Source organism: Procambarus clarkii, chromosome 30, assembly GCF_040958095.1.
Source record: "Procambarus clarkii isolate CNS0578487 chromosome 30, FALCON_Pclarkii_2.0, whole genome shotgun sequence".
Taxonomy (NCBI): Eukaryota; Metazoa; Arthropoda; class Malacostraca; order Decapoda; family Cambaridae; genus Procambarus; species Procambarus clarkii.
In genome coordinates, this window is record NC_091179.1 from 5,651,060 (window position 1) to 5,673,362 (window position 22,303).

The 22,303-nt window shown below is 44.4% G+C and overlaps 1 protein-coding gene across 1 annotated transcript; it reads left to right on the plus strand.

The window, feature by feature from the left end:
• The first annotated feature begins 1,116 nt into the window (after positions 1 to 1,116).
• Positions 1,117 to 1,845, plus strand: LOC138369836 (uncharacterized). Its single transcript, XM_069333579.1, has one exon. It carries the CDS (start codon positions 1,117 to 1,119, stop codon positions 1,843 to 1,845), a length of 729 nt encoding a protein of 242 aa, XP_069189680.1.
• Positions 1,846 to 22,303: the final 20,458 nt, after the last annotated feature.

Below are 22,303 nucleotides of genomic sequence, written 5' to 3' on the forward strand. Positions count from 1 at the left end.
GAATCAATTTAGAAAATACCAGCCTCAATACAAAAAACAAATCAACTCTGACTAAACAACTCTAAGCAATTTTCACAAGAGGTAAGCACTGAATCATGGAAACATTATATTATAATTACTCTTACCAGTTTCTACAAAACTCCTCTCAAACAATGTATTTTTAAACATGTTTAGGTATACACAGCAATGTGCTGCTTCCCTATTCTGTATAGAGGACCACACAGTGTAGATCAAAAACCAGCTACAAGCTCACCCAACATCCTCACCTCACAGGATGGCCAGTCATACATGGAATTAGGAGAGAACAAAATACTTAATGCTGATCTATTAGCCTCCACTGGAAAAATCTGGGTGCAGCACAAGAATATCTTCCAATATTCCTGAGTGTATGAAGTAATTACAGAGCTCAAAATACCTCATACCATTTGGTATGAAGTCACTGATGACAAGACAATCACAGATATAGTGTTGGAGAGTATGTTCTCTCAAGTAGGACTGAAAACAGATGTTTTTTTTCCACCAAGAGGGCTATAAACCCATGGAACCGCCTACCCGCTGAAGCCGTAAATGCCAAATTCCAGCTAAAAAATATCATTAAGACAATTGGCGGGCCCTTTAACAAGCCGCCGGCTTTCTGTCCTCTTCGAGGTCACTAGATAGTTAGTGGCCCTTGGGTAAATTCAGTAAATATATACAATAATTGTCAGCGCATCTTCCGAGCAACAAGGACAGCTACACAGTATCTCTTAGAATTACGTAGGTAAACAACAAATGTAACATATTTGTTTACTACAATGTCGGTGCTGGCTGTAGAAGTTGAAAAAACATTGTTTTACTTCGAAATATACTAATTTTATAAGAAAATTCGACGTAAATAGGAGGCAGTAGAGCTCCGATAAGCCAGCGCTAAATCTTCAATATGAAGAATGTTGCTGCTCTCTGATTGGCCAAACGAAACACAGTAGTGACCTCTATCGGCACGCAGGTGAACCAACAATTTTCTTCCTAAGTATACCTTATTGAATCGCACCTAAGCATCTTCTTAGGGCGCAGTTAGGAACCTTCGTAGCAAACCCACTTACGAAGAAATACACAGAGCTTCCTGAATCTAGGTCCATGGCCTCAACTAAGCCAAAATCCACAGGCAGTGCACCAGAAGAAATGTCCAGCAACTGCTTATTATATTTTAGATCATACACGAGTCACAAAGGCCATGTGACTAAACAGTTGAATAAGTGTGATCAGCTGGTACAATCAGGTACAACAGCCAAAGTATTAGAAAACCTCATAGAGACGGCCAAGCAAAAGTTGCAAAGAACAAATGAGGCTGCAGATGACTATCTCAGAGTCCTCATGCAACAGAATGCTGAGTTGGATCAGCTAGATACCTTCCATGCCGAGATGGAGAAGTTTGAGGAGGGTATCCAAGATCATCTAAATAGATTAACACAATCTCTAGAAAAATTGCAGAACAACTCAGTTTCTCAAAATACTCTAACTTCAAGTGAAACTAATAAACAGGAAACACTCCAGGAAGTTCGTCTTCCTACAATTGATCTTCCTCACTTCCATGGTAGAGATGATGAGAATTTTGAATGCTATTGGAACACATTCGACTCCATAGTAAACTCCAAAAAATCTATTAGCAAGCCTAATAAATTCCTCTATTTGCAAAGTACCCTAGAGGGTGAAGCAAAAGCAGTTGTCGAACACCTAATTCCTAGTGATAAGGACTACGATACTGCTATTCAGTTACTAGAAGTTAATTACAGCAATAAAGAAATTGTTATTGCTAATTTTTATTATAAGTTAAGAGCGATACCTACACCAGATACAACCCCCTGAAGCTCTATAAGAATTTAGGCTCCAGGTAGAGTCTCTGATTAAAGCTCTAGGTGTCAAAGCAGTTGTACCTAAAGCAGAGTGGGTATTGAAATTAGAAATACAAAGAAAGTTTCCTAAAGAGATTCTAGCATCCATCTGTTCCCATTATAGAACAGATATCCTATCACTAAATGAGATTTTTGAGGGATTAAGGATAACAGTTAATCGACTGAGAGCTCATGAGAAAATAATATCTGATACTGACAAATCAACCACTGAAAACACAGTCAAATCCAAAGGTACCTCCAACAGCCTAACAAGTCTAAAACCGCTGCTTCCACCCCAAAATGGAAAAATACTATAGTAGATACCTACATTATCAGCCCTTCTAAACCTGCAGCCCATACGTCACCCAAAGATGTGACTCCTGCATCTACTACAGGAAGAAGATGCTGTCTCTTTTGTCAAGAGAATCATATCATTTATCAGATGTCAAACCTTTCCTGATCGTGTTTCTAGGATAAAGCGCCTCAAGGAATGCACAAGTGCACAAGGTGTTTGTTGCAACATTACCCTAATACACGCACCACCCCATTACACATATGTAACAGGTGCTACCAGGATCAACATCATTCCACATTGTGTGGAGTTGATAGGCCTAAATCGCCTAAAATCCAGGTGGAACAGGATACTTCCACCACTGTGCAGTGCTGTAAGGTGCGACAGGAGGTTAAGGTGCTTAACACCAAGTCTTGTAATAATGTCGTATTACCTACTGCACAACTACAATTAAATAATAAGAATTCTAGAATCACTACAAGAGGTCTATTCGACCAGGGATCACAGAGAACGTTCATCACTCAATAAGCAGCTAACAAACTGAAACTTAAACCCTTGTGTAATGTGACATTAAACATATCAGGATTCCTAACAGATACCGGATCTCAAGAATTTGAAATAATACAACCACTAGTACGCCTAGGCGGTTATGTCCGACCTGTTAAGGCCATAGTAGTTGATCACATTTCCTTTGATCTGAATGTTAAAGGTCTAAGGATCACAGCCAGATATTTGCAAAAAAATAGAATCAAACTGGCTGACACCAAGATAACGTCTGACCACCTCACCAGTGTAGATATATTAGTAGGGGCAGACCATTAGTATCAGTTCATTACTGGAACTACAAGCCATCAGGGAATGAACTTGTTGAATTCAGCAAGAGGCTACTTACTTACATGTAGTCTTGAACCTGAAGAAGCCTATGCCAGCTGACAACCAACATTAATTCCAGATTGAGTGTGGTACAATTAGTATTTATAGTTAGTTTCTATTCATCTCAGTGGATAAATCAGTGGTCAGTAGCCAAAAAATTGGGTGCAGGTCACTGCGACAAATGCCATTGACCCCACTGTAGACCCAGAACTATTCTTGATAGTAATAATTGACCACATTCAGTCTTCCTAACATCTTATCGCATCTATTATACCTTAGGAAGTCTTCCAGAGAAGACAACATTTATACTAAGTCGTCTAGACAAGGATTTAGTAATCCATTTAATGTGATACACCTGCAGGGTTGTATCAGTTTTGTTTGGGCTGCTTCTACATATTGTCTCTGCCCACAAGCATCTTAGACATTTTGAAGAAGCATATTAGCACAAGCAAAATTGAACTAAACATTTACCAGAAGACTATTAGTAGTGAAACAAGTTGTTTCTCATAATAGAATAAACTCATCTTATCTTTTAAGTTATCATGCACTTCATTATAGCTTCAGAGAGTTATAGTACTGTAACTTAATGTATATAAACCGAGCAGGTTTATTTCTCATTCAGAATCTTAGGTTGCTATATGTGTTTAGTTATACTTCCAGAGAAGTAATAGCACTGTAGCCTCATGTATATAATCCACATTTACCCTCTACTTAGGTAGATTAGGGAACATTAGTTAGGGTCAGCTGAGTGCAAGTTGAATCTGTACTCACTATAGCATACCACTGACTGCATTTATACTGATACTCATATATTCAATTCTCTATTTATCTAGAATTTAGCTAGGTTAGGAACTTAGTTATTATTATTGCATAACCTAAAATACTTGTTCAGCAAGAACTGCACCTTAGGCTAAATTTAATCTTGCATAAACACACAGAATTTCTCATTTGATGTTGAGGTGATTTATGAGTTTGCAGTGATCAGTTAGTGTCTAGTAACTCACCTAGTTACAAGTCACCGCGACCCTAGACTTTGATCTCACTGTAGATTCAGTATCTCCTTGATCTCAAAGAGACAAATAGAATAATACACTAATCATTACATAGATGTACCCGTGATAACAGATCATACTTGTCACAGATCCGGGACATTCGTTATGTAAATACTAACCAACATATAAGAATGTCAACTTCAGGGAAACGGAACAGGCACGTTAGTACATAACATTGAATTACGACCCGTAATTTTCCGCCCCGGAGTTATGTTGGAAATTTCCAACAGTTATTCTCATCCATAATACAACAGGAAGTATTCCTGTATTAGGCTTCATACTTATTTAATACTCATTTACTAATCCTTAGTACAATGTGATGTATTTCCTGTACCAAGCGAAATAATTAACTAACACTACTGTGACGGGAAAGTGTTGGAGTGTAGATGTTCGGCAGTCCTCCAATGGCAGGTGTCAATGCCTAGTCACACTTACAAAAAAAGAAAGATAGACTGCTTGCCTGTTTTCTGTCTGTCTGTGGTAAAGTAAGGGAAGACACACAAAACACAAAGTATGAACAATGAAACTTTAATTAATAAACTAATTATAAACAAAGACAATCCCTTGGCAATGTACAGTGCAAAAGAACAATTCAAAAACAATATAACATAAATGAATAATAGGGATGAAGTTACTTTACAATAATAATAAAGTTAAAGGTGAAAAATAATTAGGTGCTGAGAATATTAGCGCTAGTTGAGAAACATCCAGCTGATACACAGCATATATCAGTTAGTTGTTCACGGCTTGAGAGCACAAGGATATTCTGACTTCAATGGCTGGACCATGCCCAGACATCGACTCAGGTAGAGGGCGTTGAGGTGCAGTGTGCAGGTGTGCAGTCGGCGAGTCACCAATCAGGAGCAGGCAGGCTTTGAAGGGTAGTTGGCTAGTTGATGACCAGCCGGCGTGGAGTAGGGGGGTCTTGGGTACGTTTTGCCTCCTGGTAAAAACGTTTTGTACTACTGGGAGACGTATCTTGAAGGTAGCATCTTATTCTTGAATAAAATACGCAACTTCATGTAGAGAAGAGCAGGCTCAATCTATTGAAAGAGATTATCGTCACAACTCTCCCCCGAAGCCTGCACTTATGGGTGAAGTTACGTCTTCAGGTGGTAGAGTGGTAGGTGGAGCTGTCTCTACTTCATAAACTCTGGAGAGGGCATCTGCTATGATGTTGTCAGAACCTTTGATGTAGAAGATCTCCAGGTTGAAATTCTGCAGATATAAAGCCCATCGTAGAAGCCGTTGATTGTTGAATTGGGCTTGCTGCAGGAAGCGTAGGGGATTGTGGTCCGAGTAGATGGTGGTAGACCGAGAACCTTGCTGGTACGATTCAAAGTGCTGCAAGTTCAGGACGATGGAGAGTAGCTCCTTTTCGATCGTTCTGTAATTCTTCTGGTGGGTTTTTAACTTGTAGCTGTAGTAGCTAACAGGTAAAACATCCTCGCCTCGTTGTTGCATCAGGACACCCCTGATGCCGGTACCACTGGCGTCGACATAGAGGATAAAAGGCTTTGTGATATCTGGTGAGGCGAGAATAGGATTAGAATAGAGCAGGAATTTAAGTTGTTCAAAAGCAATGGTCTGCTGAATGGTCCAATTATACCGTTGTTTTGGGCTGGTTAAAGTGGTCAAAGGTATCGCCACCGTGCTAAAATTCTTCACAAACCTACAGTAGTAGGAGGCAAGGCCAAGGAAGCGCAGGAGCTGCTTTCTGGTGGTTGGCTGTGGGTAATGTTGGATGGCTTGGGTATGTATGTTTAACGGAGCTATGCTGCCACTCCCTATCTCATGACCAAGATAACGCACTTTACCTTTGGCAAAGGTGGACTTGCCCAAGTTGATGGTGAGGTCGGCTGTCAGGAGCTTGGCAAACAACCGTTGCAGCTGGAGCAGATGTTCGATCCAGGTGTTGGTCGCCACAACGATGTCATCCAAGTAGGCATAGGTGTTATCTAAGCCCTGGATGACGCGGTTGACAGCTCACTGGAAGGTGGCCGGGGCATTACATAGTCCAAATGGAAGGCGTTCGTATCTGTAAAGGCCAAAGGGAGTGGTAAAGGCAGATATTTCCTTAGCTCGCTCTGTCAAACATACTTGGTAGAATCCCTTGAGTAAGTCTAACTTGGATAGATACCGAGCATTACCAATGGCGTCAAGGATGTCATCTATTCTAGGTAATGGATAAGCATCCTTGATAGTCACAAGATTCAGTTTCCGGAAATCAGTACACAACCTCACTTTACCTTGCGGTTTCGGCACCAAGATGCAGGGTGAGTCCCAAGGGGACTCACAAGGGGTGGCCAGCCCATGATCCAGGAGGTACTGTACCTCAGCACGCATGACCTCCTTTTTGCTCGGGCTGATTCTGTAGAAAGGTTGACAAATCGGCCGGGTGTCAGGGAGTAGCTGGATGTCGTGCTGAACCACATTAAACTCCTGTGGATCATCGCTGAACAACATCTGATGTTCCTTGAAGATTCTGATGAGAGGAGCACTATTACTGTCCTGCAAATAGGTATGATGATCATTAAGGATTTCCGAGTTGGAAGGCACTGACTCAGTGTTAGTGCTTTCGGGAGGAGAAGCAGGGATGGTCTCACTGTGGAGGTATGAACCTTTAAAGGTGGATAATGATACCAACACAGTAGGGGGAGTACCTTGATAATGCTTCAGGAGGTTGACGTGGCACAACTGGGTCTTCCGCCGCCTATCTGGAGTCTCAAGAACGTAGTTGTGATTGTTTCTGCACTCCTTGATGCGATAAGGTCCTGAAAACTTGTTTTGCAATGCCCCCTCCCCGCTCAGCTCGTTGTCGCCGTGTGGGGGCTTGGTGGGCGGCTGCCGGAGTGTGATGCTCCTTGGGACAGTCCTGTCCTTTTCTAGCCTTGTGCTCCTGCTGCCGTCCTCTCCAATTCTGCTGGGCATCTTTTCCTTTCCTTTTCCTTCTGTTTCGTTTTTCTCCCCCCTCTTCTCCTATCTGCTTGCCGTTTCCTGCCGACCTTTTGCTCGTTCTGGTTCTTCCCTTGGACTTCTTCTATTTTGACGCCCGGGTGCTTGAGGAGGCATACTCTTGCACCCGTAGAACTGCAGTACCCGACGTCGAGAGCGAGGGGAACCTTTTATTGTCAATCCCCACTTCGTCACTGAACCCGATCTCGACGGACTGTCGGTTTCTTAAGGTGGCGTTTGTGGGGCGTATACTCACGACGCACCCCTAGGAGGCCCCGACAAGATCGGCGATAGCTTCTTGTTGGGTGTCCTGCCTCTAATTGTGGCTCCATGGTGGGTGTGGGGGCGCATTCGTGAGTGAATTCTTCTTTCGTCAAGATGATTACCCCTGCTTCGGCTTCTTCTGGTTTACCTTCTCAGGCTCGTGGGGTGGGCGACCAAGCCCCCGAGTCGGTCCGTATTGGAAGACCGGGCTCTGTAGCCTCCGCTGCATTGGGCCCCGACCTTGCTCCTCCTTTGGCCTCTCTGACTCCTTCCCCTGGCTCCCCTCCCTCCTCTGTGGTTGGGTCGAGCCCCAAGCCCCCAGTGGTGACTACCTCGTCCCCTGGCGCGGCTCCTTCTCTAGTTGTTACTACTGCGCCTTTTAACCCCTCTCTCTCTGGGGGTTCTCACCGCCGTTCTCGTCACGGCCGCCCTCGCTCGATTCCTTCCAGTTCTGCTACCTATCAAGCCTTGTTTGGTCCCGCTTCGTGGGCCAAATATTTTGATCTCCTCCCTCTTGATTCTGCGCCTCCTGACGATTTCTCCCTTCATCGACATCTCATTGATTCCGTGGATGCCTCCATTACTTTTAACCCCACTCGTCTCGGTACGCGTGTCGTTGCTGCTCCTTCTCAGGATGCTGCTTCCCGCTTGGCTGCCTTATCCTGGCTTGGCGAGACCCCCGTTCGGGTCTCGAAGAACGTCCAGTTGAATGCCAGTGTTGGCACTATTTTGCTCCCGCCCCATGTTGCGACCGGTGTTCGGGACCTACGCGACTGCCACGACGATATTCGACATATCCTCGCTGCCCAGGGCCATTCTATTCTCCAGGTGGACACGTTTACTCGTCCCCCTCGTGGTAGTCGCCGTCAACCCCTCCGGGTTGTGAAGATTACCTTTGATGGTAGGACCCTTCCACCCTCTGTCATTCTTGCTGGTGCCAGGTGCTCTGTCCAGGAGTACATTCCTTCTCCTCGGCTCTGCAACAAGTGCTGGAGGTTTGGGCATGGTGCCCTCCGCTGCTCCGGGACTGTCTCTCTCTGTCCTTTGTGTGGTGGTGAAGGTCACTCTAAGTCGGAGTGCGCTTCTCCCCAGGCTCGTTGCCTCAACTGCGGTGAGGCCCATCCTACCTTCTCCCGTGCGTGTGTCCATTACAAGCTTGAGGCAGCCGTCCTCAACTTGAAGCACCGGGAGCGTTTATCTTTTCCTGAGGCGAGGCGCCAGGTTCGCCGGCTCCCGCCTTATGCTAATATCTCTTATGCTCGCGTGTTGCGCTCTTCCTCTCCTCGTCCTTCCCGCCTTCCTCAGACTCACAACCGTTTCCGGGCCTTGGACCCTGATGCGCCCACTGCCCCCTCCTCTGTCCCTTTGGGTTCTCTCCCGAAGGATCCTCCTCCTGGTCCTCTGTCTGGGGTTCCCCTTCCTTCTACCCGGTCTGTCGTGTCTTCTGTGTCTCCTTCCTCGTCCCCCTCCGATCCTCCTTCCCATCCTCTTCCTCCATCTATCGGCTCTCCCCGCCGCCTGTCGGTGCGGGCGGATGTCCATCGCTCTCCTAACGGCCGTCGTGTGTGCTCTCGTTCGGCTTCTCCTGTTGAGACACTGGAATCCGTTGCCCGGTACGTAGTTGCTGGGACACCGGTCTCTTTAAGTCAGAAGCGTAAGCCTGGCTCCTCTCCTTCCTCTTCCCCGGCGGGTAAGAAGGCTTCGCTTTCTTCCTCAGCTCCTCCTTCTGGCTCTGTTGCTCCTTCCACTCCCGTTTCAGTGCTTGCGCCCCCTGTTCCTGCTATGGAGGTTTCTTTGGCCCCTGCTTCCCTTTCGGTTGCTGCTCTTGCTGGGGTGCGCTCCTCTCTTTCTACTCCCCCTCTTCCTGCTGCTGTCCTTGACTGCTCCTCTCCGTTGTCTCCTCCTCCTCCTCCTCCTCCTCCTCCTCCTCCTCCTCCTCCTCCTCCGGACCCTGCCCGCCCACCTCTGATCTGTTCTCCCGTTTCCTTCCCTCCGTCTTTGCTCAGTTTACCCATGCCCCCTAACCCTGACTTTGCTGACCCTGATCCCGACCCTGATATTCTTTAACGTGCTCTGTTGGTCTTTCGCCTTTGTTTCTTCCTTGTTCTCTGTTTTTGTCCTTTCTCTTCTCGTCGTTGTCCATTCTTCAATGGAACGTTCGAGGTTATTACGCCAATTTCCTCGAACTCCAACTTCTGGTTTCGCGGTTTTCGCCCCTTTGTGTCTGTCTCCAGGAGCCGATGCTTGGTGCTCGTCCTGGTCGTTTTCGTGGCTATTCCTTTCTCTCCCCCCCCCCAGCCATTGCTGGGGCTTCTAATTCTTCTGCTCTCTTGATTCGGGCTGATGTTCCCTTTGTTCCTTTACTTTTTCCTTCGCCTCTCCATTGTTCTGCTGCTCGTATCTTTGTGGGGAAATGGTACACAGTTTGTTCCATTTATCTCCCCCCGAGTGTCCCGCTCTCTCTTCCTGATTTGAAACACCTCCTAGACTCCTTGCCGGAGCCTGTGCTCCTGCTGGGTGACTTCAATTGTCGTCATTCTCTTTGGGGTGACGTTCTGACGAATACCCGGGGTCGCCTCCTTGAGCCGTTTCTCCTCTCTTCTTCCCTGTCTCTTCTGAATTCTGGTGAGCCCACTCATTTGGACTCTCGAACTCGCACCCTTTCTTGTCTTGATCTTTCTCTCTGCTCTTCTTCTCTTTACTTAGATTTCACATGGCAGGTTCTTGATGACCTCCATGGAAGTGATCATTTCCCCATCCTTGTTTCCTTTTTCTCTTTTCGCCCTTCCCTCTCTTTCCCTAGATGGCAGTTTGCTAAGGCGGACTGGACCCTGTTTTCCCTCAGTGCTACTCTCTCTGACCTCTCCCTTCTGCCCCTCTCTCGCGCTCTCCTCCTTTTTCATGACACTGTCTTCGACGCTGCCCTCCGCTCTATTCCTCGCTCTTCCTCTCGGGGTCCACGGAAGTGCGTTCCCTGGTGGAATGCGGACTGTGCTCGGGCTGTCCGCTGTAAGCGTGCAGCCTGGAAGAAGCACCGCCGTAGGCAGACGACCGATTCTTTTCTTTTCTTTCGGAAAGCGAGTGCGGTGGCCCGTAGGGCCATCCGTACGGCTAAACGTGAATGTTGGGCATCTTATGTCTCGACAATTACGTCCGAAACCCCTCTGGCCCAGATCTGGAAGCGTATCCGCAAGATAGCGGGTAAGTTCGTTCCCGATGTTTCACCGGTCCTTCACCTCCATGATACTCTTGTGGCGGACCCGTTGCAGGTCGCTTCCGAACTGGGTTCCCACTTTTCTTCTGTTAGCTCTGGTCTTCATCTTCCCCAATCTTTCCTTCTTCGTAAACCTGTCCTTGAGTCTCGTCCTTTAGATTTCTGCACTCATCTTCAGCTTCCCTATAATGATCCCTTCTCTCTCTCTGAACTTCGTTCTGCCCTGGCCCTCTGCGGTTCTACGGCGGCGGGCTCCGATGGTATTCATTATGAGATGCTTCGCCATCTCCCTCCGAGCACGTCTCAGTATTTACTGAGTCTGTATAATCGGATCTGGGAGTCGTCGTCAGTCCCTGAGGACTGGCTCGATGCCGTTGTCCTCCCTGTTCGCAAACCAGGGTCTCTGGGTACTTCCCCTAAGGACTTTCGCCCTATTGCTCTCACAAGTTGTGTCTGCAAACTCTTTGAACGTATGGTTAACGTTCGTCTGATGTGGTTCCTGGAACACCATCACCTCCTCTCCCCTTCTCAATTTGGTTTCCGCAAGTGCCGCAGCACGACAGATGTCCTGGTGAACTTGGAGGTCTATATACGTACTGCTTTTGCTGCGAAGACCTCCGTTGTTGCCGTCCTTTTTGACCTAGAAAAGGCTTACGACACCACTTGGCGTTATCATATCCTATCTCAACTTCATTCTTTTGGCCTTCGTGGTCATCTCCCTCTCTTTCTCCGCAGCTTCCTCTCTCGTCGTTCCTTTCGGGTGCGCCTTGGTACCGCTCTCTCTCCCCCTTTTCAGCAATACGAAGGTGTGCCCCAGGGTAGTGTTCTGAGCACTACTCTTTTTCTGGTTGCCCTCAATGGTCTTCTTTCCTCTCTTCCTTCTGGTGTCTTCTCCGCTCTCTATGTCGATGATCTTACCCTTTGTTGTCAGGGTGATGATTCGCCTCTCCTTCAACGCCGGCTTCAACTTGCGATTGATGCCGTGTCGTCTTGGGCCACAGGTCATGGCTTCAAGTTCTCTACTTCTAAGACTTGTGCCATGACTTTTACGCGGAAACGGGTTGTTCTTCGCCCCTCTTTGTCACTTTATGGTCATCCCCTTGAATACAAAGATTCCGCGAAGCTTTTGGGGTTATTCCTTGACACTCGTTTGTCTTGGTCTCCCCATATCTCTTACCTCCGTGTTGAGTGCTCTAAGTCCCTTACCCTCCTTCGGGTCTTGTCCCATACTTCTTGGGGGGCAGATAGGCGCACTCTCCTTGCTTTACATTCCTCTCTCGTCCTGTCTAAGCTCGATTATGGTTGCCCTGCTTACTCGTCTGCTTCTCCTTCTACTCTTCGCCGTCTTGATGCTTTGCACCATACTGGGTTGCGCCTCAGTTCTGGTGCCTTTCGTTCGACTCCCGTCCTTAGCTTGTATGTTGACACTGGCTTCCTGTCTCTCCAGGACCGCCGTGATCGCTACTGTCTTCGGTATCTTGCGCGGTCCTTGCAACATCCTTCCTCTCGTCTCTGTCGTGCTTTAACTTTTACCCCTCCTGCGGTTCCTGTTCCTCTTCACCACCTCCCTCTTTCTGTCCGGTTATCTCGCCTGCAGGATTCTCTTTCCGTTCGTATTTCTGATGTTTCTCCTCGTGTTGTTCCTTCTTTGCCCCCGTGGAGGGTCCCTCTTCCGCGGTTTTGTACATCCTTGACTCGCATCACTAAAGCTTTTACCCCTCCTACAGTTCTAAAACGCCTTTTCCTCGAGCACTTTTCTTCTCACTCCCGCTCCGTTTCTGTCTTCACCGATGGGTCTAAGTCAGCGGACGGTGTTGGCTACTCTGTTGTTTTTCCTGATCGCACTTATATGTGTCGCTTGCCTCCGGAGACTAGCATCTTTACAGCGGAACTTTATGCTATTCTCTATGCTCTTCGTCTCCTGCTTTCTCGTTGTCAGTCTTCCTTTGTGGTTGTTGTTGACTCTCGTAGTGCCCTCATGGCTCTCGGGTGCTTTAATCCAGTTCATCCGGTAGTTGTCGAGATCCAGCATTGGCTGTTTCTCGTTCACAGTAAATTTAAGTCGGTTGAGTTTTGTTGGGTTCCCAGCCATATTGGCGTGTCTTTAAATGAGCGTGCGGATGCTGCCGCTAAGGAAGCTGTCCGCTCTTGTCCCATCTCTCGTAAAGGCATTCCGTATTCCGACTTTTACCCGGTTATCCATTCCTCAGTCCTTACCCGTTGGCAGGCTTCTTGGTTGTCTGTTACTGGTAACAAGCTACGTACTCTTAAATGTTGTGTTTCCTCGTGGCCGTCCTCCTTCCACCGTAACCGGCGGTGGGAAACAGCTCTAGCGAGGTTGCGTATTGGCCATACTCGCTTAACCCATGGTCACTTGATGGAGCGCCGCCCTGCTCCTTATTGTCCTAGTTGCATTGTCCCTCTTACGGTCGTGCATGTCCTTCTTGAATGTCCTGACTTCCAGGACGAGCGTGTGTCTTGCTTTCCGACCGCCCCTCGCGGTCACCTGTCCCTCGATAGAATTCTTGGTGACTCGGATACTTTTGATATCGTTCGCCTTATGCGTTTTTGTTCTCGTATTGGCATCCTTGGTGATATTTAGCGCCCTCTGATTATTTTGCGTATTTGATGGTGCTACATAGCCTTCCCGGTTTGGTGCCTTCTTTTGATAATTACTTACTTACTTACTTGTTTTGCAATGGAGAACCTGGGATAGGAAAATATGCCAACACGCAGTCTCCTGGTTTAAATTTCCTTAGTTTGCTGCGTTGGTCAAAATTAGTCTTCATCCTCTCCTGAGCTTTCAATAGATTGTCATTAGCAAATTTACATACTCTCTCTAGAATGTGTTTTAAGTTTTGAAGAAACTGGGGCACATTCTGAGGGTCACTGAAGGTGGCATTACGTAGAGAATCTTTGAAAGCTTTGAGAGGAGTACGGCACTTACGTCCGTAGAGCATCTCATAAGGAGATTGTTACCACCCTTGAGACTAAATAAGGTTCTTCTCCCCGCAGTGCAATAAAAAAGATAATAAATCGGCCTTGCCAACAACTGTCTAGGGGTAAATATACATCACTGCATAAAATGGAGAACAATGTATTTATGCTAAGGGGGATAATCATAACAATATTTAGATGTATAATAGCCAAAAATATTCTTCAGCATGCAATATCATTGAATGGAATTAATTATTGAGACATGAGCAATATCACCAGAACATGGATTAATCAATAGTAATACTCATATCCTCTAACCAGATAATTAACATTTATATGGGCTAAAATAACAGTGACCAATGACTTAACTTAAAACATGACTCCTCACGACAGCAGCCGCCACGCTTCTGCCCACTCCTTGGTCCGCAGGCCAAGCGTCTCCCAAAAAATCAACTAACCGTCCACACAAACATTGTGGAAAATCTAATAATAAAACGCAGCACTAATATTCAAAACATTGTTAAACTAAAGAGTAGTAAACACTGGTACAACATTCCATACAATAATACGGAAACCAAATATGGGAAAAAATCAAGGTAAAACTATAAACACTCGATTGACAACAATGTTCCCACACTGGCCATATCCAAATATGGTCAACCGCCCAAACGGAGAAACTACATGAGAAATTAACACCAAAAGCCTCATACAATATAATGTAACTCAGGCACACTACAGCATGCTATAATATATATATAACATACAAAATCTTATATCATACAACTGGATGCTATATTAAAGAACAAGACAATAAAGTAATATGAGAATCAAGAGTAATGGCAGAATCCTAGTGAGATTCGTAACATCCCTCCCGTCCCCTAAGAAAAAAATGAAATTAACTGAAGGTTGATTTCATTTTTTTTTGACTGCATGAAATATAACATGTAATATAACATGAAAATAAAACATGAAAATGCTTCAACTAAAATCAAAGTACAAAGCAATGAATCTCACACAGTAAAAAAAATACAAAAATTTCATACATCTTATGAATAAAAACACTACATAGGTTTCACTGGAGTATGCAAATTTATCTCTCCAGGGTACTATCTCATTTATATCACTTAGTTTAAGATCATATTTCACACTCTTATCTACAACATTATCATTATTAGAATTGTCAAGAAAGGTAGCTGCTTTCACACAGTTATCACGGCAATTTATCTTTCTATCTGTTGCTACTATTTCTCTAAGATCAGTCCCGTATTTCCATGTGATTCCTTTTCCACATGGTGAATTTTTCCAAGACAGGCTCCATTTTCCATTACTCCCCTTTTCTGGAGCTGAACTGCTTAATTGAAGCTGACTGGATGTTGAGTAGATTTGGGACTTCTCCTGGGTATGCTCTGACACAGACATCTGCTCTTCATCACTCTTGATCCTCTGTGGAACACATACTCTCGCCCAATGGATACTAAAATTAGAGAAATTAGCATTAAACCTCACAATTATGTATAAAACTTTCCCATTCATAGAACCTTCCGAAACACAAGACACCGACTTAGCAAACCTTTGACCTTCAAACCAAGAAATACAACCCAAGATAAGTGCAAAGACTACCTGATCGAACTGACTCAGATGATCCATAAGGAACACAGAAATCAATTGCCTCATAACTCTGTCATAACGATCAGTGAAAGAAAACAGGCATATGCCTAGGCACCATATCTCAATCATAACTCTCAAGACAACTTCACACCTCCTGATGGTGAACTTGAACACAACACACACTATCATCAACCTTCTAGTCTTCCAAAAGACTAAGTAAAACATGCCGAAAACTTTACAACCCTCACCATCACTTCCCAAGTGATTTACGTCTGATGACAAACAATCAACCAAAAGGTTTAAGGGTCTTAACATCTTGAAGATGCACAGCAGATTACCTGAGAAACGCCCAAGGACAATCTGAAACCCTTCACAATGATTAACACTAGGTAGGATAACCTTATCCCCCAACTTGAAATACACACCTGGAGCCTCAAACATCTGCTCCCCAGTATGATTTAATCCTTCACCCACAATATGACTCTGAAAGTCAACACCACACTTGAGTGGAACATACACTTTTATCACTCGTGCATCAAAATTAACTGGATCTGAATATAGAGATACTGCTCTAGTATAACTCACCACTTCCTCAGAACTACTGGTTGCACAACCTACTTGAGTAAACTCTCTCTGCTCAACCACAAGGCTGGACAAAGATGTCCCACAGTCCATTACTTCACAAGAAAATGGCTCCTGCAGAATAAAAGTAGATTTCAACATCCTACACACACTCTGACTCAATGTACACAATGAGAAATACTTACTCCACATGGAATAAGAATCACAACTCCGCAACTTAGATCCAAATAATTCCTTACCACTCTCAATGATTTTACCAAAATTTCCTCCCATGACTTCTGGAGCTGCTTGGAGTACTGTCTGCTCACAATCAATAATATCACTACCAAGCTGGGTCACATCCTCACAGACAACTGAAGAGGGAGGCTCAATGGGTCTCCATCTACTCAACAGAAGCTGATCCTCTGGCTGCTTTCCCACACTCTCCAAAACTAGATCTACAGTACAGACTGTCTCCTTGCTTCTCTCTGAAATCTTAGGGTCAGTTCTACTCAATGCACTTAAATTAAGGGAATCTGAAACGAGCGGGCAAGTAACAGGTAGTTTGACCTCCTCCCCTATACTATCACCTTGACTAGGGTGAGGCGGGGCCTCTACAACAGACTTACTCTCGACAACTGATTCTAAACTTGGAGTGAGCGGGAATACTTCTGCCAACCCGACATCTTGTCCTAAACCATTCACTTGGCTGGAATACAGAGTCGTGGCTTTTAAGTTTCTCTCAACTCCTGGCACAACGTTCGTAGTGAGCGGGCAAGACAATGGTACATGGACATCCTTTCCCAATTTATTGGAATAAAGCAGAGTCATAGTATCAGGCTTACTCTCAACAACTAAATCGGCCACACAGGAATCTGGAACAACCACATCCCACTTCTCCACTGAAGGGGTACTGGTTTCTGGAACAAATGCTTGAGTAACAACATCAGAACTGACAACTGGATTAATAATAGTACTGACATCAGCACAGGTAGAATGGACAAAACCATCTATTACAACCGGTTGTTCATTCCTAGAACTAACTTCAGCACAGGCAGAATAAACAACATGGTCTACAACTGGCTGGTTAAACAAACTGGGATCAATCTCACCCACAACATGATTTATGGCCACATCATTACCCAATATAACATCCACACCTGGGATAGGCAACTGTGTACTAACACCCACAGTGCATACACTTGGAGTAATGGTGGATCTTAAAGTAACATCGACCAGAGGTACAGATTTACATCCTGCAACACTCTGAAGAACTACAGACTTCCTAGTATCTCTCTTTTCAACATTAGAGAGTATACTGGCAGAAATTAAGGTTTGGAAAGCACCAGTATCACGAAGAAGAACCACTGGCTTCCATTTCCCATTAACACACAAAACTTCACCTGAAGACATATATGGAGAATACTGTTTCACCCAATTGGGGTTTACAGTTACATGTTCCTTAGTTAATTTATTTTGCACACCTCTACAATAAATGAGACCAGTTGGTCTTAACTCTGGGTGCAAAGCATAACATGAATTTACCACATAATCTCTTCTCCTGCAATGCGTGCAATACCTGCCAGTGGTCGGAACAGCCGAACCCACTGCAGGCTTAATCACTACATTACATGAGGTTGACAACCCTGTCTGTTCCTCAGATTTAGGCTTTACAGGAGAAGGGTTAAGGGGAGAAGGTGAAGTAGCTGGTCGAGTTAGGAAAACATGATTTTTATGAGCATAATGATTAGTTTTAGCATTAAAATGGTTAATTGGTGCTCTGAAAGGTACTTTAGTAAGTAGTTCATGCTCATCAGCTAGCTTGGCTAATTTGATAAGATCAGTGGTTTGTTTATTTCCAGCCATAAATAAAGCTAATTTCTCTGGTAGACATCCCACTACTTCCTCAGTTACTATGAGGTCTCTTAAAGTCTCAAACTCTGTAATATTAAGTGCTTTAATCCATCTGTCAAAGTGATTTAATTTTACTCTTACAAAGACAGAAATAGTCTGGTCATGTGCCCTTTTTAAACTTCTGAATTTTATTCTATGTGCCTCTGGGATCTGCTGGTAAGCATTCAAAATACTCTGCTGAACAAATTTAAAATCGAAAGAATTCTCAGCCGGCAAAGATGCAAATACCTCTTGAGCTTTACCCTTAAATTGTCCTTGTAATATGCTAACCCATTGATCGACAGGCCAGTTCATGCTGACTGCTAATTTCTTAAAATGCAAGAAAAATATTTCTGGATCTTCTTCATTAAACTTAGGTAATTCTACATATTTACTGTACTTGGAAGAACTATTTGTACTCTCTGGATTATTACTAGTGTTACCTTGCCCTGCTGCAATTCTCTGCTGTTCTAACCTGTTATTATTTTCAGCCATACTCTGCTGAATTTCTAATTGTCTAGTCTGCTGCTCTGCTAGTCTTAACTGAGCCTCCAACTCAAAGTGTTTTGTCTGGTTCTGCAACTCTAATCTCTGCTTGTCTGCTTCCAAACAAGCCATTTCTAATTTAGTCTCCAACTCCAACTTTAAGATTGCCACCTTGTCACTTGACTCTTCTTCTAACTCTCCCAAACACTCTTCTTCAAGTCTCTCCTCCTCCACCAAGTGTGTGACAATCACTCTTAACACTTGAGCTTTCAACATTTTACTGGAAATTGCTATGTTCAATTTCTCAGCCAGCAATAACAAACCAGACTTCTTTAAGTCTTTAATTTTACCAAAATTTGGCTGATCTACCAGCGCAGCAACCTGACCCTCCATGGTTGGCTCAATAATCACAACTTACACTTGAAACAACACTGAAAATTATGCTTGGCCCCTGGCACAAGCTAAACACTTAACTCAAATCGTGAAGCGTTGAGAAGTTTTCACAGCAGCTCAGATTGAACAGATAATTTCACAGGCTTGATTAGGTGTCACTAGATAATCACAGAGTACCTAGGAAGGTAATTGATATTAATAATTAGCACTGTTAATTGTACAAACATTACAGGGAATTAAGGCTTATTCTCCCGGATAGGCCCCCATTTGTTACCACCCTTGAGACTAAATAAGGTTCTTCTCCCCGCAGTGCAATAAAAAAGATAATAAATCGGCCTTACCAACAACTGTCTAGGGGTAAATATACATCACTGCATAAAATGGAGAACAATATATTTATGCTAAGGGGGACAATCATAACAATATTTAGATGTATAATAGCCAAAAATATTCTTCAGCATGCAATATCATAGAATGAAATTAATTATTGAGACATGAGCAATATCACCAGAACATGGATTAATCAATAGTAATACAAATATCATCTAACCAGATAATTAACATTTATATGGGCTAAAATAACAGTGACCAATGACTTAACTTAAAACATGACTCCTCACGACAGCAGCCGCCACGCTTCTGCCCACTCCTTGGTCCGCAGGCCAAGTGTCTACCAAAAAATCAACTAACCGTCCACACAAACATTGAAATTGACAGTCTCCGTGGTGTAGTGGTAAGACACTCGCCTGGCGTTCCGCGAGCGCTATGTCATGGGTTCGTATCCTGGCCGGGGAGGATTTACTGGGCGCAATTCCTTAACTGTAGCCTCTGTTTAACGCAACAGTAAAATGTGTACTTGGATGAAAAAACGATTCTTCGCGGCAGGGGATCGTATTCCAGGGACCATAGGATTAAGGACTTGCCCGAAACGCTACGCGTACTAGTGGCTCTACAAGAATGTAACAATTCTTGTATATATCTCAAAAAAAAATAATAAAACGCAGCACTAATATTCAAAACATTGTTAAACTAAAGAGTAGTAAACACTGGTACAACATTCCATACAATAATACGGAAACCAAATATGGGAATAAATCAAGGTAAAACTATAAACACTCGATTGACAACAATGTTCCCACACTGGCCATATCCAGATATGGTCAACCGCCCAAACGGAGAAACTATATGATAAATTAACACCAAAAGCCTCACACAATATAATGTAACTCAGGCACACTACAGCATGCTATAATATATATATAACATACAAAATCTTATATCATACAACTGGATGCTATATTAAAGAACAAGACAATAAAGTAATATGAGAATCAAGAGTAATGGCAGAATCCTAGTGAGATTCGTAACTCCTAGAGACTCATTGGGGAGACTTCTGAAATTGCAAATAATGAGGTCAAGTTGTTTATCCCAGTCCTTCAAGGTTTCATTGCAAAATTTCTTTAGGAGTGCTTTAATAGTCTGATGACTACGTTCAAGAGAACCCTGTGAAGCAGGATGATAGGGGCTGGACAGTACCTGTGTGATGTTGAACTCCTCCAGTGTCTTCTTGAAGAGATCACTGGTGAAGTTGGTGCCACAGTCACTTTGAACCTCTCTTGGAAATCCATACTGGGTGAAGATCTTCATTAGTTGTTTCACCACAGTAGCAGCCGTAATGTTCTTTACTGGAACTGCTATGGGAAATCTGGTGGTAGGACACAAGATGGTTAGTATATAGGCGTTGCAAGAACTGGTTCGGGGTAAAGGACGAACACAGTCTATGATGAGTCTGTGGAAAGGTTCCGCAGGCTCCTGAATAGGAGTCAATGGGACCTGGGGAATAGTGATGTTAGGTTTACCTGCCATCTGACATGTATGACACTGTTGCATGTACTTTTTGACGTCCGTAACCATACCTGGCCAGTAGTAGTCTTGTCTGATTCCGTGGTAGGTTTTGTTAAAACCATAGTGAGAAAGAGCTCCGTGGGCCAGGTGTAGAATATCGGGCCACAGGCTGGTGGGAATAACTAGTTGTTCGACATTTGCCCAATCGTCGTCCTCCTTCAGCTTACTGGGTCTGTACCTGCGGTAGAGCAACTGATTCTCTAGGAAGAACCCAGGGATACTGTCAGGTTGAGTCTCAGCCTGGAAGAATAATGGTGTTAATGATTGATCTTCCCTCTGTAACTTACGGAACTCCAAACTGGTAAGATTTGGTGGTAGATTCATAGGGTCTTGAGGGACAGCGATAGCAGTAGAATCAGCTGGTTGCGGGCGTCCAGCTTGTGCACCAAAACCGGAGGAGAAACTTCATCACTTTCTTGGACCTCTGCTGAAACATACTCAAAGATGGGATTGTCCACTACAGAGTTACACACCTGGAGTTTGTCCATGATGATCAGATTGGACGGTTGCAAATCTTCTGCTAAGTCGTTGCCCAGGAGAAGTTGCACTCCAGACATGGGAAAAGGCTTTTCCCTGATGGCGACTTGGACTTCACCGGTCACAAAAGGACAATCCAGGTGGACTCTGGCGAGTGGATACGGAGTGGTAGCAGTGAGGTCAGTGATAAGGACGCTTTCCCCGGTGTAGGTGATGTTAGGCACAGCTGATTTCAATATTATGGACTGAAGAGCTGCTGTGTCCCTCAAGATCTTCAATTTGAAACGTCCCTCCGAATCTGTACCGTTGGTAAGGACAGTTCTGGGATACAGGTGTTTGCTGAAGAGAGAAAGATCATTAATAGGAACTCCAACATTCATCATAGGCTTACCGGACTTAGGAGGAGTCGGTTTGGGTTTAGTTGTTTCATTGCTTTTGTATTGAGCTTTCCCACATCTATCTATGGTATGTCCATAGAGTTTGCAATACTTACAATACAATTGAGAGCTTGCTTGATCTGTATCTACTTTATCATAACTATACCAAGACTTCTTACTGGAAGGTGGTTCTGGTGTAAGCCGATGGATGAGGCTGTAGGTGTCAGCTGATTTCGCACATTTGATGTAGTCGGTTTCTTCTTTATCTGCTAAATATAAACGGACGGAAGGGGGAACACGTCTCAAGAATTCCTCAACTAGCATGAGGTTGACGAGCTCTGTAAATGTAGAGACATGTGCTGCTTCCAGCCATTTCATGAAATATCTTTTCTTGGTATTGGCAAATTCTAGAAAGGTGGTGGTACTTGCCTTTAGATGATCACGAAATTTTCGTCTGTAGCTTTCGGCGGAGAGAAGGTAGGCGTCCAAAACTGGTTGCTTCAGGGTCTGGTAGTCATTCTCAGATGCTAAGGTACTGAGAGTAACCGCAGCTCTACCTGTGAGATGCACTCTGAGAAGGGTAGACCATTGATCTGCAGGCCAGCTAAGTTTATTAGCTAGGGGATTTCAAAAGTGGTGAAAATGACATCAATCTCTGTCTCAACGAATGGTGGCAGTAACTTACTTGCATGGGAGACATTGAAACTTACTGGAAGACTAGCGGTAGCTTGTTGGCGTTGAGTGTGGTGTGTAGTTTCGAACGTGAGTTCTTGTTGACGACATGCTATAGCCCTCTCCGCTTGCGTTTTGTCATGCTCGCGTTGTATCTCCAGGTGACATTGTTTCGCTTCAAGCTGTACTCACTCACGCTCTCTGAATAGGGCCATCTCACGTTCCTTTAGGTCCGCCTCTCGTTCTTGTTCTTCCTTCCTGATTGCAGCCTCTCTTTCCTTTATCTGGAGAGCTTCTTTCGCCAGGGCAGCCTCACGTTCTTGCTCTTCTTTCCTGATTGCAGCTTCTTCTTTCCTCATTTGTAGAGCTTCTTGCTGTTGCTCCCACTCGAGTTTTGCAAGTTCGAGCTTGAGTTTTATAGTTGCCAGATCATGTTTATCTGCAATAGAATAAGTTTCGTGAGTTTCAGAGTC

Coding starts and splice junctions, on each gene's coding strand:
- LOC138369836 (XM_069333579.1), top strand. CDS start 1,117: ATGGCCTCAACTAAGCCAAAATCCACAGGCAGTGCACCAGAAGAAATG.